At 37.1% G+C, this 17,518-nt stretch overlaps 1 protein-coding gene across 4 annotated transcripts in view; it reads right to left on the reverse strand.

The window, feature by feature from the left end:
• Positions 1-2,342: 2,342 nt before the first annotated feature.
• The window catches only part of LOC129761787 (uncharacterized), a 33,039-nt gene continuing 17,863 nt past the window's right edge, over positions 2,343-17,518 (reverse strand). For all 4 annotated transcript variants that reach the window (XM_055759558.1, XM_055759556.1, XM_055759557.1 and 1 more), the window contains 2 exons: positions 16,173-16,298; positions 2,343-3,409 (listed from right to left, as the gene is read on the reverse strand). In XM_055759558.1, coding sequence (XP_055615533.1) covers positions 3,303-3,409; positions 16,173-16,298 — 233 coding nt within the window. In that variant the 3' untranslated portion in view covers positions 2,343-3,302. The remainder of the gene's footprint in view (positions 3,410-16,172; positions 16,299-17,518) is intronic.

Genomic DNA, 17,518 nt, shown 5'->3' on the forward strand with positions numbered 1-17,518 from the left:
ATGAAAAATAATCAGAGAATCATTTATTTGATTTTTTTCTTTTATTTAATGTCTTTATATTTCAGAATAAATTGAACTAAACCCATACACGAATAAATTCAACTAAACCCATACACGGGGTACATTAGTCAATAATAGGCATGTTCTTTTTGAGCGAATGATAAGTTTTCCCATTAGAAGTTTCCTTCATTATAAATTAATTAATTAAATCAAAACAAAAACAGTTAACAAATATCATGTAGTCAAGTAAAAAAACAAATTCTTCTTCTTCTTCTTCTTTGTTTTCAAGAAGCTTTAAACTTTGCAGTTCATTCGCCTCTAATGACAAATTAATGAAAATTTCAAATTCTCATCGTTGTGAAAATTAGTCAGGCAATCTTTTCTAGCGATTTCGTCTCTTTTCCACTTTGTGGCGAACCAGAGATGCCAGGTTTGAAAACATGTGTTCATTTTGAAGACATTTGATTTTGAAGACATTTTGAACACATTATGAAATATGTGAAGACATTTCAGTATGATAGCGTACGTGGATTTTTGAGAGATATTATTTCCATGAAATTCTAACTATTGGCCGAAAATATCGTCAAAAAAGTAGGGCTTTAGTCTCAGCGAACGAAGCGGTCTGAATACATATTGTCTCCAGAAGACATAAGTTCATTTGCGCTCGAAAATTCGAATGATTGTGATATTGAATTTCTTTTATTTTGGCCCTACTATACAATAGATTAACCTAGATCTTTCAAACGACCATTTCACAAATCAAAGGTTTTCCGGTTACATACCTTTTCAACAATTAGTTTCATGGATATGGTTTGAGTTACAACCAAAACATCAATGCTGAAATAAACAGATAGAGTTATCACAGTTCCGTTTTTGTGTGAAGAACTTCCCTCCGATATTATGGTGAAGACATTTTCTCGTACCATGTGAAGACATTTGAAACAATCACCTGGCATCCCTGCGGCGCAAAGCCGATTTCTTGCCTGCATTTGTTTTGATGACATTTGTACCGTTCGCCCCAAAGTATATTGAAATAACCTCCAGGTATGCAACAGTACTCGATACATTATTGTGAGTTCTGATATTTAATAATAGCGTTTATTATATTTAATGAAAATTTTACAGCAAAAAGTATAAATATGACAATTATATTGCAAGTGGTTTGGGCGATGGTTGGTATCAGATTTCTCGTTTCAAATACACTGGGTCTAGCAGTAAACGTATATCGGTTCCATGGAATTTGACCGCAAAGTGAAAAGCCGTATAAAGAATCAATTATTTTTATACAAATTCATACAAATTCAATCAGATCGGTTCCAAAGTTGTGAAATATGTAACATGGTTTATCATTCAAAATGTATTTTATCTTTTCATTTTTATTTCATTTGAATCGAAAATTAAATTCATTTCAATTTATTTCATTCAAAACAAAAATACATCCATAACATAAACATAAAACATACAATACATACAACATACATAAAAACCAACAATAATCTATAAATGAAAATGAAACAACTTCATGTTTCATCAAATATGTGTATGTATACATACTTAATTTTGTTGTTGCTTAAGTTATAGTCTCGCAAATATTTTTTCACTTCTGTACAAGATTGATTTTTGAAACAATCCTGAACCGTTATAACGAAACATTTTAGGTTGCAAATCGAAAACGTGCCTGAATTGAAGAGGGCCGTGATAACAAAATGTCGTATAAAGAGCGGCCGTATAGCGAGCTTGCGTATTGAAACGCGGCATACCTGAAAATTTTATATGCGTTGCTCTCAAGCGAACAATTTGTGTGACCAACTAGCCTCTCTGTATATGAAAAAGGATATTCATGAAAATTCAATGGAAATATTTTTAAAAGCAATTTCTATTAACATTCAAAACTAATACATACAATAAGCTGTTGTTTTACGTTAGAACCGATTTTTTTTCATGATTTTTAACCATTTTCAGAACCAATTTTATAATGCGCAAACAGTGAATGATTTTTGGAAAAATAGGCAACATGTTTGTATTTTTTAGTCTACTTAATAAAAAGTTTTTCAAATTTGCTTATTTTATCACATCAGCAATTCGCTCTTTTTCATCCATAGATCGCTAATTTTTTGGACGCTCAGATTTCAAGATATCGTCACTGACCAACTTACCTCTATGGACAACTAGCCCCGCCCTGCCCTACCCGTAAACGAGTTAATCAAACGTTCAAATATCTTATAAAGGGTTAACCCTTTTGAAAGTACTCTACTCTTTTAAAATATTCTTATTGGAAAACCCTTGCAATTTAGCAAAGTTTGACGTATAATGGTGCCGTGTCGGACTCTATAGAATGGAGATATGATGTTTTGAAAATTTATGAAATTTGAATACTTTGTGAAATCGTTACCATTCAACAGAAGAAACACAATGGAATATACATACGAATCTAAATACGATTCAATATGGAAACCTATACATAACGTTTTATTCTAGGACCAACCGTTCTCGAGATTTAACCAATTCCATGCTCGTCATACATTAGAAAATGCATACTGCTGCTGGACATTATGACTAAGGTTCCGACATCATGTAGAGATTTCACTAACATTATTGTATATTATATTGTTTTATATTATTTTATATCTCGAGGACGGTTTGCCCTAGAATAAAAACAATAAAAAAAATGTTTAAGTTAAGTTTAAGTTTAAGTAAAAATTCCATAGTTTTTAGTAAACTATCAGTACTGTATATTTCTCTACAGTAAAAAATATTATACCAATTCAAAATATGTTTTTGTTGGACAACAAAATAATGGTTCTTAAAGCTATTGGATGAAACATTTGGACAGCAGTGTACGGTGACTTACATTGCATTGCATACATGCTAGGCGTTCTTTAACTGCTACAGATTTCATGATGAAATATTTCACTTTATGGAAATAATGATTTTCATTTTGACTGCATTCTGTTGTTTATTTACACTAAAACTAAATTTATATGGCTTTGATTCAAATCGTGGATAACATAAACGAAAACATTCACATTACAGCGCAAATCGAAGCATTTTAATAAAATAAATAAATATACCGTATATCCATCGAAATCGTCTACTTCTTTTCCTCAATACGCAACTAGAATTACACAGCCTATCTCAACTTGTTTACATAAAATAAGTACATCTTAGACACTCTTTTTTGCTGGTGGAATCGATGAACCAACACTGGTGGTTATCATATCGTGAAGCATCGTGAAGCATCCAGTTATTATTAGTACGGCCTTTGGTGGGAAATAATTTTTGTCCTCCGAGAGACTAGCGAGCTAACTTAAGCGGATTGTGTAAATCGATGTCACTAAAACGGACAAGATCCAGCTGATCTTATGCGATCGGCTGCAGGTGGGTGATCCCGTAGAAAATTTCGCTTTATCTGAAAATAGAAGTAGATATTGGAAAATTATGAAATTGATGAGCACGGAAGTTTTCAAGCTATAAAATATTGGGAATGTTATCCTTCGTCAATCTTTTTCTGGTTCTGCTAATCTAATCGTTCTGACATTCGAAGTGGGTAATTAGAAAAGTGAATCAAAGATCAACCCAACCGAACTAAAAGAAAATAGATAACCCATCAAAAACAATGCCCCAAGATCACGGTGTTAAGCGAATCGTGAGGAGGAAATCGATTTGCGGCTGGACGATCTGGTTTCCGTTATGCACCGTAGAGCAGGAGCCAAGAGCCACTTACTAACCCTGACAGTTTCAAGTAGAAGTAATAGAATAGCAAACATCAGTACCATTCCTAGCTGCTGTTTTAGTAGCAATTGATTGGATCATGACATTGATACTGAAGCGGAAGTTTTTGCCTTCAATTTTACAACACATGTACAATCATGTTCCGCTTAGTACCAGGTAATTGTTGCTCAAATGCAGGTTTAGCCATATACTTCTCCTTACTATCGTTAAAATTTATCATTAAAATTTAAAATAAAAATGTAATTTATCAATTATTCAGGCCGAGTGGTTACCGTCACACTTAACATGCCGGGGGTTAGGGTTCGATTCCCGTTCTGGTCGGGGGAATTTTCGTCAAAGAAATTTTCTCCGACTTGCACTGTGATCACGCTTATTCTAGAGCTTGTCACTCAGAATGTATTTAAGGCGTGTTATTTGGCATAGGAATCTCAACCAAGTACTAATAAAAATGACGCAAGTAATACTATGTTGAGACGGCGAAGTTCCTCTAGGAACGTTAGGGCCCTTTGAGAAGAAGAAGAAGAAGAAGAAGACAGGGGTGTCCGTCTTTCCCGATTTTCCCCTAATGGATAGTAAAAATAATCTTTGTTTTACTTTTTCGGAGCTCGAAGAAAGATCCGAAATTCGTTCCTCTACACTACACCTTTTTAAATTCATCATACACTCGACAAAAAATTAGAGGAACAGAGTGCGAAGTCGAAATTTTTGACGATTTTTGAAATGTTGTAACTTTATTAGAAATCACAGATGTTTGGGCGATACATTGGGCTGAAAATTTACCTGCCAACTTTAAAACTTACTGCAATACTTGCAAAATTACAGGAGATTTTCTTGAATACTAGAAAAACCAATATTTTTTTTCGTCAAATCAACAAATTAGTTTTGTACTAAATTTATTGGAGTTTACAAAATTTCTTTGCGGTTTGCAATGCGATAATTATTTATTGAATTATTCACCATCAAAAACGGAGAGGTTATTTTACATTCGAGCAGAAATATCTCTCTATGGAAAGGTCTAACAATTAAATGAAAGCTGTATGATGAGCTTAATTGAATTTGCTATTGTATTGGTTAGCAAAAAAGTTTGTTAGTTTACAAAAAACGGGTGTGTACACCAAGGGCTGTCAATTTAAATAACTAATCTATAGTTATAGATAAGTTATCTATCTAAATTATTGACCGATAGATAGTTTGCAATCTGCGGAGGCTCTTAGAATAGGATTGCAACAAAATTAACACATTCGTCGCCCAGAGCGAATCGGTTGAGTTTCTTGCGGGGCCCAAATTCAACTCTCGATGCGCTAGAAAAATAAGCGAGCAACAATAATAATGAATTCGAGTTCGATTCAGGACTACTTTTCTGTTGAATCTGAATGAAATCAACTAACTGCTGATCTTATAAAAATATTTTTTCAGCGAATTGTGCAGTGTTGCCAATGATAATAAAAAATTGTAATCAACCGAACGTACTTGCTCTATATACTTCGATGACGATGAACAACTGCAATTTTATTGGAGAATATGCAATACACCTATACCTCGCTTTACGGCCTAGATTCGTTCCGCAAAATTTGGCCGCAAAGCAAAAAGCCGTATATGGAATCCATTATCCTAATACAAATTCATACAAATTCGTTCGGATCGGTACCAAAATTAATTAACATGTAACATGATTTATCATTTAAAATGCATTTTTTTTTGTTTCTTTCAAATCAAAAATACATACATAACAAATACACATATTGTACAAAAAAATAATGATGGACTCCGAAAACCAACAATAATCCATAAACAAGAATTAAACAACTTCATGTTACATAAAATATGTGTATGTATACAGAAATTCCATGCCGAACCGATATAGTGGTTCTGTATATCGACATCGAAAAAAGTTTTTTTTGCCGTTATAGCGAATCATTTTAGGCCGTAAGTCGAAAACGTGCCTTAATTGAAGAGGGCCGTTATAGCGAGGTATGGGTGTATTCTGTTCAATCGATTGCGAAGATTCTGTGAATATATCATACCAAGAACATAGGAATGATTCTCAAATACACTTCACGATGGAAACGAAATGAAGTGCATCTGCGATGACAACGGTACGGTGCCGACATCTGGATACGAAATTATTTTTCCACTAAAACTTATCAAATTATCTTCAGATAAAATTTTTGTGTGAGATTATTTTATCACATGAAGAAAACAAAGTATTCCATTCACATTGAACACTAATTTGAAACGAAGAAGTTAATTTTTATTGATAATTTTTATTTGAAATGTGCTCATTCTGCATGAAATCCATCATTACCTTTGACGCTTCACTAACTCGTAAATCGTTCATATCGTTTTCACCGTGAAGTGTATTCGAGAATCAGGCCCCATATGTCACTTTTGTGGGAAAAAAATCGTCACAAACTATATCACATTTGGCAACTCCGACTTTTTATGTGATTCGTCTTCATTGTTCTTTGCGCGTGGTAGATAAAAAGCTAAAAGAAGAAGCAGGTTGCAAGTTTTTTTTTGACGTAGAACTACGTCTTTCATTAAGGGCGCCGAATCAGAAAACAGGTCACGTTTTTATGAAATAAAGTTAACGTTAATAACTATTTTTGCCGTGAACGGATTTTGGCGATTTATATACCAAACGGTTCGGAAATTCCGTAAGATTTGTTTAATATGTTAGACATTAGAATCCCCTGGTTTGAGAATGGTTAAAATTAATGAAAACTTTAGCGTTTCCATTTTTCCATACATTTGTTCTGTCCATTTGTGTGCTTTCCCGAACAGAGCTGTCTATAACGAGCAACTTATCGACGACCAACGAAGGGGAAATCGTAGGATTTGAAGTCGCCGTGAACAAAGGAAAAGTAGAAGAATGAAGGGGAATATTTGCCTTGAGTATAAACAGTGGATCTCGCTGAGGCAAAATAGAGGCGAATGAACTTCCAAGTTTAAAGCCTCTTAAAAACAAAGAAAGAAGAATGAGGCAAACTTTCATTCGGCATCGGACTGTTGAGCAATTCAGTTCACTTTGCTTTCGCTGCGCTTCGATCTAAGATTGGACCCCACCAGTGGTAATCCAACTTGGATATCGTCATTTGGTTTTTCTGTTCGTTTTTCGCGTTATTCGTATCGTGTGTTTTTTTTCCACGTCATAAAGTGGACGGTTTGCTTAGTGTGTGATGAGCAAGAAGAAGAGGAAGGCAGGCTCTAGCCCTGCAAAAAACGAACGCATTGCCAGGGGCAATGAAATTTCGAGGCAAGCGTCATCTAATGATGCACGCGATGTTGGCGTACTGAAAAGCGCGCGCACTGAACCGAGCCTTCGCGAGTGTGACACCGCATCGAACAACAGCAAAATAGGCTTCTTTGGTGCCTTTGAAAATGCATCAATGCATTAAACTGACGTTATGGCGAAGCAGGCGTTAAGGTTATGCTCCAAAAAAATATTTGGGGAATACCAAACATCTTGAATGTCTTACTGGAATGTTATAAGTTATTTAGGTTCGCGTGCCAGTCGCAAAACTGCCTTCAACTAGGATTGCATTTGCGCTAATATTGATCATAATGATGCATTGCTACTGTTTTCGAGGTTGTTGATATTAACAAAAAGAGTTTATTTTGCTTGTTTAGTCACCAAGAAAGTAAATGTCGTTCTGGAATTTTGTATGTGATTAGGTTTCGCTTACCAGTAGCAAAAATTCCTCCATTAAGGGTGACAGCTGCGCTTCTCTCGAGCATGAGAAAGTAATGCAACTTTTTTTGAGGCCAGTAATATTAACAAAAGCGTTTCCCTTGAGAATAGCGCAAAATGATGAGAAGTATTTGTATTCCTAGTAGCTTCAAGTCACCAATGTATGGTTCTGTATGCATGCTATGACGAACGCTTGTTTGGCGCTTGATTTACGTTGTACGAACGATGCCTAGAGGTGCGATTGCTTTGAGGCAATACTAAATAACATGTAGCATGGTATTTGTTACTTGCTAGTGTTGTCATTGTTGTTGTTTCCATTCGGTGCCAAAGATGTATTGATGTGGTTATGAGATGTGGAATAATGGTGCTGGTGTAACATGTATATAATCGACTGTAGCCGAGTCTATGTCAATTACGAAAAAGGCCACCGGAATAGCGTTCGAGGTAAATTTTCAATGCATTCACATGAAATAAATTGCGACATACGATCAGCTAGTGTATTTTTTTGCGAGGGCAAGAATGAATCATCAATCAATTATCGTCAACTGATTTTACAATGAGAAACCATTTCAAAGATTATTCTACTAAGCAGTTGTTTCGAAAATTTCACAGCATTATAGAATAATATCCGAAGGTATAAACAAGCGATTTATATAAAATAACAGCGTAGTTCTACGTCAACAATGCGGTCGTATCTTGGACACAACCTCCTATAATTTTTTTCTGAGAATGAGAATAATAATTGCACAACTCGGATAGGCCCAAATTTGTTTTTTCTTAGACGCACATGTGTTTTTTCCATCCTCAAAATGTTTACCGGGCGGCGTAATAGTATATCTGAAAACGAGGGAAGTAGTGACGACGGAATAGTGCGAAGCGTTAGAAGAAAAGTTTGGAGTATTATCTCATCGAGTTCTGATTCAGATATTCAGGAACTATACACAAGTGAAGTCCTGGAAGATATGTTAGAAGAATATACTACAGACGACATAAAAATATAAAAGTTTTTAATACTATTTTTGAGAATGATTTTTTAACAGTACATTCAAAATGTGATTTTTCTCAAACGGTTTATTGATTTTCCATTTATTGATTTCCAAACCTAGTCAAGATTTTTTCATTTGATATCCATATTGATGAGGTTTTGAAAAAAAAGCATATCGTCATTTTGGATTTGCATTTTCACAAGTAACTATGTTCTATTAGTCAAGCCCTTTCGTTTGATACCCATATAGATGAATTGAAAAATAATATTCTCATTTTGAATTTGCATTTTTCTTAAATAACTGTATTCTACTAGTTAAGCCCTTTCGTTCGATACCCATATTGATGGGGTTTAGATAAAATATGTAGTCCGCCATTCTGTAGCGGCCGCCATCTTGGATTTTCAAGATCATGGAATACGCAGTTTTATAACCACAGCAGAGATGAAGGCGTGTTCCAAATTTCAGATCAATCGGTCAACAGGGGGTTAACTTTCTGTTGATATGGAACAACCCTACAGATAAACATAAAAACATACTTACAATAGGCCATGCTAAATAAAACCGTTTAAAAGTATAGTATAAACAATATTTTTTTATGTTTTTGATTTGTTGATTATTCTACATATACCATATTTACATTTAAGTGCCTATTCTATCAAATTTCGTTTAAAAATCCTATTCAAATTCAACGAGAAAAGTGTCACCCGCATCTGGATGACGGGCGATCAAAGTGTTAAAGCTCGTTGTCCACTATCACGGTTGCCATCGCTTCGCTCCTGGCACTCCTGCCGCTACTTCTGCCGCAACACGCTAAAACAACGGCCTTAGCACATCAGCTCTGCTTCGCGGTTAGAAAATGAATGTTTCATTTTGTTTCATTCGACTGGCGGAAGAATCACGAGGGGAGTGGCTTACATTAAAATACTTTGCTTCTCTTCGGACATCATTTCAAAATCCTTCGTATTTAGTAGATAACTTTAAATATGCGTATAACGCCTCCACTTTTGCATGTATATGCCAGTTATGTGCATCATATACCCCACGAATGTGTCTTGTAATGTATACATCGCCTCCAATTGTGGCATTTTATATTATTTATTGTCTGCTGGGTAGATATCCGTGGTATATGATGCGCTTAACTAGCATATACATGCAAGTGGAGGCGATGTACATACATTAGGGTGCCAATGAATGTATGGGAAAAAATCGACCCTAAAATTTCAAAAAGTTACCCTATACAAAATGTTCACCACCTCGAAAAAACATCCTATGCAAAATATCAGCTCAAAGGGAGATCAAAAATCGAAATTTTCAGACAAAAAAACATCCAAGCGCCAAAAAAAAATTTTCTGGCCTTTTTTTTTATTTGGATAACAGTAAATCTCTACGTGTAATTCAAATTCAAGAATTTTGGCATCAACATTAAAACCCCGTTTTTCGGTGATGTTTGATTTTTCAAAAAAAAAACTCAAATTTTAACGTCTGTGACACTAATAAATGAAGATCGAATGAGCTAATATTTTGCATAGGGTATATTATCGTGTAAATCAACATTTCGCAGCAAGTTCCGAATGAAAAATAGAGATAACTATTTTTATTGGTACCCAAAACCATACGTTTCGTCTCGTATTCCGAAAAAAAAACCCAGAGTGTCGAAAAAAGTCCCAGAGTGTCGATTTTTGACAACAAATTTGTTTTTCGAGATGACACTAGACCTTGAAGTTTCATGCAATTTTAAGACATTCGGCATCAAAAAAAATCGAAAACTCCGATTACTTTTACTCCCCGCTTGGGTGATTTTTTGATTTTCAAAAAACTCAAACTTTGACCGCTTTGCGCCACTCGCCCTTAAGTCCGATTGAGCTGATATTTTGCACAGGGTGTTTTTTCGGGATGGTGAACATTTTTTATGTGGTACCTTTTCGAAATTAGAGATGACCATTTTTATTGGCACCCTAACATACATAGCAAATGTTTGCTAATAAATGTTTGTTTCAATAAATATACAACTCACGTGTGCATCTAGCACGACTATTGTCATACGTATATACGATTTCTTACAGATAAACAAAGAAACAAATAGCGGAAAACATTCATGAGGTTATAATTATTTTTACAACCTCGCGAGTCGCCATTTGTATATATGAGAACATTTATATTTGCAGAAATAGAAAATATTCAATTGACTTTTAGAAGGAGGGGGATGTTTTAAAATGAGTGGTAGTTATGGTTTAGAAAATTGCTCCGATGGGATTCGAACCCCAGTTGTTTGGATGAACGAGATGCAGCTATCTCGCACGCCTATCTGAAATATAATGTTGGAACAGTAGGAACTCGTACAAATGATACGAAAGAGATGCAATCGGATACGTCAATCCTGGTTGCTGATTTCTCTTATTTACTAGTGTCTCAAGGAAAAGAAAAAGTCATCCCAATCAAACAAACCAAACACCCAGTTTCGTTTATTTGAAATGATAACCCATGAAGTTAATAGCAACGATCTCAATTGTAAAGAATTTTTGTTCATTCATCTGAGAACAATTAGCCCTTTCAATGAATTCAGAACGTAGCTTTACATAATTGGATACTATTTGTAAACCAACTCGAAAACCTTGCAAAGCCTAATAAACCAAGGCGCTCCGAAGTATACTACCAGGTTGGTCAATACGATAAAACCACACCACAGCCATCTTGAAACTCTATTGTGTTTTGTTTTTAAACAAAATTACTAGTACTAGTACTAGTAGCTGAATACCACTGAGCTTATTAGGAGAATGCAGAATTTCAAAAGCTTGTGTTTAAATTCTCTCTTTAATGTTTGATGTGTCAAATTCATTATGTGATGCAATATGTCCTCAGTTACGATCTAATATGATTTACTGCCGAAAGATATTCCACAGCATGTAACACGATTTTTCGCAGTACAGGTCGGACTCGATTAATCGATATAATCGCAATTTCACTTTCAACGTTAATTTTCGAAACCAATACTTAAACGAATCAGAAAAAAGCTATTTTTCTATTAATGTTTGACATTCATACATTAATGAAAAAAAATGTTTTCTTGAGATTCGATTATGTATAGGATTTGAAAATAATTGTTGAAAAAAAAGGTCGACTATATATTAGGCTGTCAAAAAAGTCCTGCGGTATTTCCGCGAGGTATCGTTGTAAGCGCGTAGTTCTAGTTGTATTCATTGTATCGAGTCATACTATAGCTTGTTTGAAAGGTATAAAGAGAAAATCCGACATATTTTACAGTACTACTATGACAAAGGCAAAAATGCATCTCAAGCTGCCAATAAAATTTGTGCAGTTTATGGACTCGATACAGTTTCCATTTCCACCGCACAACGATGGTTTCAACGTTTTCGTTCTGGGGTAGAGGTCGTCGAAGATGCGCCACGTTCCGGAAGGCCTGTCGTCGAAAATTGCGACAAAATCGCTGAATTAGCCGAGAAAGACCGGCATAGTAGCAGCCGTAGCATCGGCCAAGAGCTGGGGATAAGTCATCAAACCGTTATTAACCATTTGAAGAAGCTTGGATTCACAAAGAAGCTCGATGTATGGACGCCACACGTTGACGCAAAAAAACATCTTTGACCGTATCGACGCATGTGAATCGCTGCTGAATCGCAACAAAATCGACCCATTTCTGTAGCGGATGGTGACTGGCGATGAAAAGTGGGTCACTTACGACAACGTGAAGCGCAAACGGTCGTGGTCGAAGCCCGCTGAAGCGGCTCAGACTGTGTCCAAGCCCTCATTAACGGCCAGGAAGGTTCTGCTGTGTGTTTGGTGGGATTGTCAAGGAATAATCTAAAGGGTATGTCATCAAATTGCATCACGGAAAAAACGCTGTAGAAATTTAATTTTTAGGAATTATATCTTCAGCTTTCGCTTATAATCAGATAAGAGTGTATAGATCACGTTGGCCATGCTTCACTGTCAATTTTTCGTAAATTTGGAAAAATGTCGTCGAACGAAAAAGAGCGTCGTGAATTAATCCTGCGCACTCATTTCGAGAATCCGGAGTTGTCACATCGGGACATTGGTAAGATGCTGGGAATCGTCCAAACCACGGTCAGCAGAGTACTAAAACGATACTTCGAGAACCTAACCATCGACCGGAAGGTGAAGAACGGCAAAAATGGATGCTCCGTCAGTGAAAAAGATCACAAGCGCGTAGTTAGGCAGTTTAGACGTGATCCGAGAAGTTCGGTCCGGGATGTCGCCAATACGCTGAATTTGTCAAGTTCATTCGTCCAGCGGACCAAGCAGCGGGAGAGCCTGCGTACATACAAGGTTCAGAAGGCTCCTAACCGCGACGAAAGGCAAAACATGGTGGGGAAGACGCGAGCCCGAAGCTGTACACCGAAATGCTGACGAAGCCGCATTGCCTGGTAATGGACGACGAGACCTACGTCAAAGCGGATTTTCGTCAGCTGCCGGGCCTGTTGTTCTTCTTCGCAGAGGACAAATTCAGCGTTCCGGAGGAGATTCGCAAGCAGAAACTATCCAAGTTTGCCAAAAAGAACATGGTGTGGCAAGCGATCTGCTCTTGCGGAAAGCGGAGCGCACCCTTCGTGATGACCGGCACGGTAAACGGGCAGGTTTACCTTAAGGAGTGGCTACAGAAGCGCTTACTACCACTATTGAAGCAGCACGAGGGCCCGACCATCTTCTGGCCGGATCTCGCTTCGTGCCACTATTCAAAGGACGTGTTGTAGTGGTACGAAGCCAACGGGATCACTGCGTGCCAAAGGAAATTAACCCGCCCAACGCGCCGGAGCTTCGCCCAATAGAGAAATATTGGGCGATTATGAAGCAGGCCCTCCGGAAGAACCCAAAAGTTGTCAAATCGGAGGCGGACTTCAAGAGAAAATGGATTTCTGTTCAAAAAAAACTACAACCTGACGTTGTACAGAACCTTATGGACGGGGTAAAGAGGAAGGTGCGAGCATACGGGCTTGGGCTCGAAGTATGAATAAAAAGAAAATGCCAAAAGTTATTTAATAGTTTTTATTTTACTGTCTAAAATTTTCAAAAGGATCGGTCTACTGGGCGAATTTCTACAGCGTTTTTTCCGTGATGCAATTTGATGTGACACACCCTTTATTATGAACTGCTTCCCTATGGCCAAACGCTCAATTCGGACCTGTACTGCCAACAACTGGACCGCTTGAAGGTAGCACTCATGAAGAAGAGGCCATCTTTGATAAACAGAGGCCGCATTGTCTTCCATCAGGACAACGCCAGGCCACACACTTCTTTGGTGACGCGCCAGAAGCTCCGGGAGCTCGGATGGGAGGTTCTTTTGCATCCGCCGTATAGTCCGGACCTTGCACCAAGTGACAACCACCTGTTTTTGTCCATGGCGAATGAGCTAGGTAGTCAGAAGTTAGCCACAAAAGAGGCCTGTGAAAATTGGCTATCCGAGTTTTTTGCCAATAAGGAAGCGAGCTTCTATAACAGGGGTATTATGAAGTTGGCATCTCGTTGGAAACAAGTCATCGAACAAAACGGCGCATATTTGACTTAAAACAGATGATTGTAACTAATTTTATGAACAAATGAAAATTCAAAAAAATACCGCAGGACTTTTTTAACAGCCTAATATAATCGAGTCCGACCTGTACTATATTAATGTCCTGTCTCTCGAATTGTATTTGCCTGAAAGGCGTATATGATGTCGATTATAGTTTAATTTTACGATAGTGTATACCCTTAAACCGATGTTTGTCGTACCCAATTGTGACTTAATTTGTCGAGATAAATAAATTATTTTTTTCGCACTTTATACTTTAGATCTACACAATGTATGTATTGATCGACATTATGTACGATTGTGATTCGATCCTACTAAATATAGGACCTAGAATATGCCATGTTATACATTTGATGTTTGCTGGGTACCCTGAATATCATTTCGATCCCGAATAGCTGGGAGACTTTGTAGAAAGGCAAACGAAGAACAAACGAATGTCATTAGAAGAAAGGCAAATAAGTACTTATGTTTGCTCATAGAGAAAGACGATAAACGTCACAACGGTCATCGATGTGAATATTTCGTAGTAAGATTCTCATAAATGAGAGGAAAAAAATAATTTAGGGTAGCAAGAACTTGAAAATAACGAAGAAATGAAAAAAAAGCTAAAACTGTAAAAATTCAAAGAAACTGGAGATTTTTTGCCTTTGGCAGTTTCGCTGGCATACTTAAATAAATCCAGGAAAAACTGGAAAGTTGGCAACTCTGGTCGTGATTGGTATGGTATGGTGTCTCGAAACGTAAGAAATGGCGAGTGTGTAGAATGGGCATTGAACAGAAAAATACATTGAAACTGGAAAAGTAAGAGTCGGTGTCTGTTTTACCCTGATTTCCCGTGTATATTTTTCTAACGGTTTATTTTTATTTCGTTCTTACTATCGTCTATGTTGCGAATATACGTGAAAATGAAACATCTAGATATATAACGAAACACAAACACTAAAATTCTCCACGGCAAAATCATCGGATAGATCATAAATTTCTCTCCGAATTAGTTCCGAATTTGTCTGCCTCATCCACTCGGAATCATGTTGTTGTTCGCTTCTACGAAAGTATTTACATTGACGACCATAAACTAAACAAAAATAAATTCAGATCTCCGTAACTAATCGAGCGCGGCTAGACCAACGTCTAAGTCATTCGCGCGTCCCCGACCGCCGTCACCCCAGTAAACATTGAGGTGTTAAGTGTGCGCTAACTTTGAATGCCTTGTGGAATCTATCAACGGTGCTCACATTTATTCTCCTCCGAAGCACCCCACTGCTTAAGAGAAAAACACCCTCATGACTTGGATTACTAGTCCATAAAGCATCGGAATTGATTAGCACTTCAGATTAAAGAATGTTTGTGTATCACGCGGGCATCGGTTTTCAACGCTTCGGAAATAAATAATACAACTTTTCACTTTGTGTATGGTTCTGAAGCAGGAGGCCACAAGCTGAGTATTGAAAATTTCTATGCTGAAAAGTACACTATTTCAATCAATCAATCAGCAGGTGCTGTATTTTATTATCTGTAAATCTAATATGCATCGACAAGATGGAATAAGAAAATGCGTCAGGTATAAGATAATAGTCGACATCTTTTTATTTATGGTAATAAGAAATAAATATCTAATCCAACTTTTTTCAAAGTGTGAGGTTGATGAAAGTATATTTACATGATAAACCAATAGTACAACTCGTAACTATTTAGACCGCCGATAGAATTAAAATATCAAACACATCTGAAAGTTACGCCAAATGAAATATAAATGTTTACTTAGCGTGGAATCGATAGATTTTATTGGCGGTTTAATTACTACAGTCACATTGCATTTTGCCGTGTTTATAGACGTACATTTGCGTGAATTTAGAAGCTTTCCCTGAAAATGTCTATTCACGAGACCTACAGAAAACAAACCGTATCGAAGGAAGCGTTCGGTTTTTGTTAGTATTATCCATATGTTACAACGGAGAAACCCATACAAACCATGACTCGCGATCATTCCCCACCGGAGGTGCACCCAAAGAGTCAGTTCGGGAGCATATTACAGCTGCTCATAGCAGATGAAGCTCGCCGATACCCCGATCGTTGCGTAGGTTCTGGTTTATGTTAATGGGCTGAATTGGTTTGACTCGAACTAGGTTAAGTTCAAATATTTGTTCACCGATTTAGTATTGGGTGAGGAATAGATTGGCGGCAAAGATTTACTTCTCTGTAGCTAAATACTTACAGTCGGCAATAAGCAAGCGGTCGCAGCAACACTGTCGTATCTCCCGATATTTGCTGCAGGAACTCGTATGAGGTTGACATCGCTCTTTTCCCAGATAGCAGGTATGAGGAATCCATGGGAGTTTTTCTGGAAACAATAACAATGGAAAAAGCAATGAAGTGATTGAGCAGCTAGAAGGTAAACAAAATCGGTGCAATTATTCAAAGAACTCAGACAGAACCAATTGGTTCTGTCGATCATTGGCTGAATCGCGCGATATGTCGTTTTTGATTTTTTACGATCAACTGCTTTTGCAGTCTAACTTATCCAAACAAGCCAACTCTAGACGAGCGAATCGGTCAAGACGAATGTGTAGAGTAATAACAATCCTCACTCGCTTAGAGTTCTGTTTGCATTCTATCCCCATTCGTCACACTCTATTGGCTACGCAGATCAGTGAATCAGTAATTTATCTTCATTGTTTGTTCAATATTGAACTTAGTATCAATGTCTATGATGCAGAGAGTTGTCAATCGTCCGTCACGTTAATCATAGCGATTAATCGAAAAATAGTTTGTTGGTTTGACGTGCGACTACGCCTAATCCGAGTGCGACTACGTCTAATCATAAATCGAACATTTTTTAATAGATCGGAAAAATGTTTACATCAATTGATAGGAAATATTTCTACGCATCTGTCAAAATTAATAAAATGTTATTTTTCATGAGATAAACAATTGAATAACTCTGAAATGCCAAACGTTATCTAAACGCCCGAAATGCCCCGTTTTGTGCCATTGTAGGAGTATAGGTAAAACCACGTGTAAAAATGGGGTTATAGTGTTTGTTAGAGAAGAGCAAAGCATACGTAAATAGATCGATTCATCTATCAGACTGCGTGGCGCTTCACTGACACGAGTCATACAGGGTTTTCCATTTCGGGCTTCCGAAAATATACAGCCCTGCGCTGACAACCGTTTGACATAGCTGTCAACCAAAGCGTCATATCGTTAGTTGAATGTCTGCCATTTTACAATATGGATCGTTCTAGCATCGCACAACGTGTTAATTTTGTTAAATTATACTATAAAAATGATGAAAAACCGGCAAATGTTTTTCGAGCATTACGGACGGATTTTGGTCGTCATGGACGGCCTACAGAGCACACAATCGCTAATGTAGTGCGTAAATTCGAACAAACTGGATCCGTAGCGGATATTGTGAAACCTGTGCATCATCGTAATGTGCCTTCGGCCGAAAATATTGCTGCTGTTGCTGCCAGTGTGGAGGATGACCCGAATGTTTCGATTCCACGGCGTGCTCAGCAATTGGGCTTGTCAAACACATCATTGTGGCGAATTTTGCAT

This window comes from Toxorhynchites rutilus, chromosome 1 (assembly GCF_029784135.1).
Source record: "Toxorhynchites rutilus septentrionalis strain SRP chromosome 1, ASM2978413v1, whole genome shotgun sequence".
Classification (NCBI taxonomy): domain Eukaryota; kingdom Metazoa; phylum Arthropoda; class Insecta; order Diptera; family Culicidae; genus Toxorhynchites; species Toxorhynchites rutilus.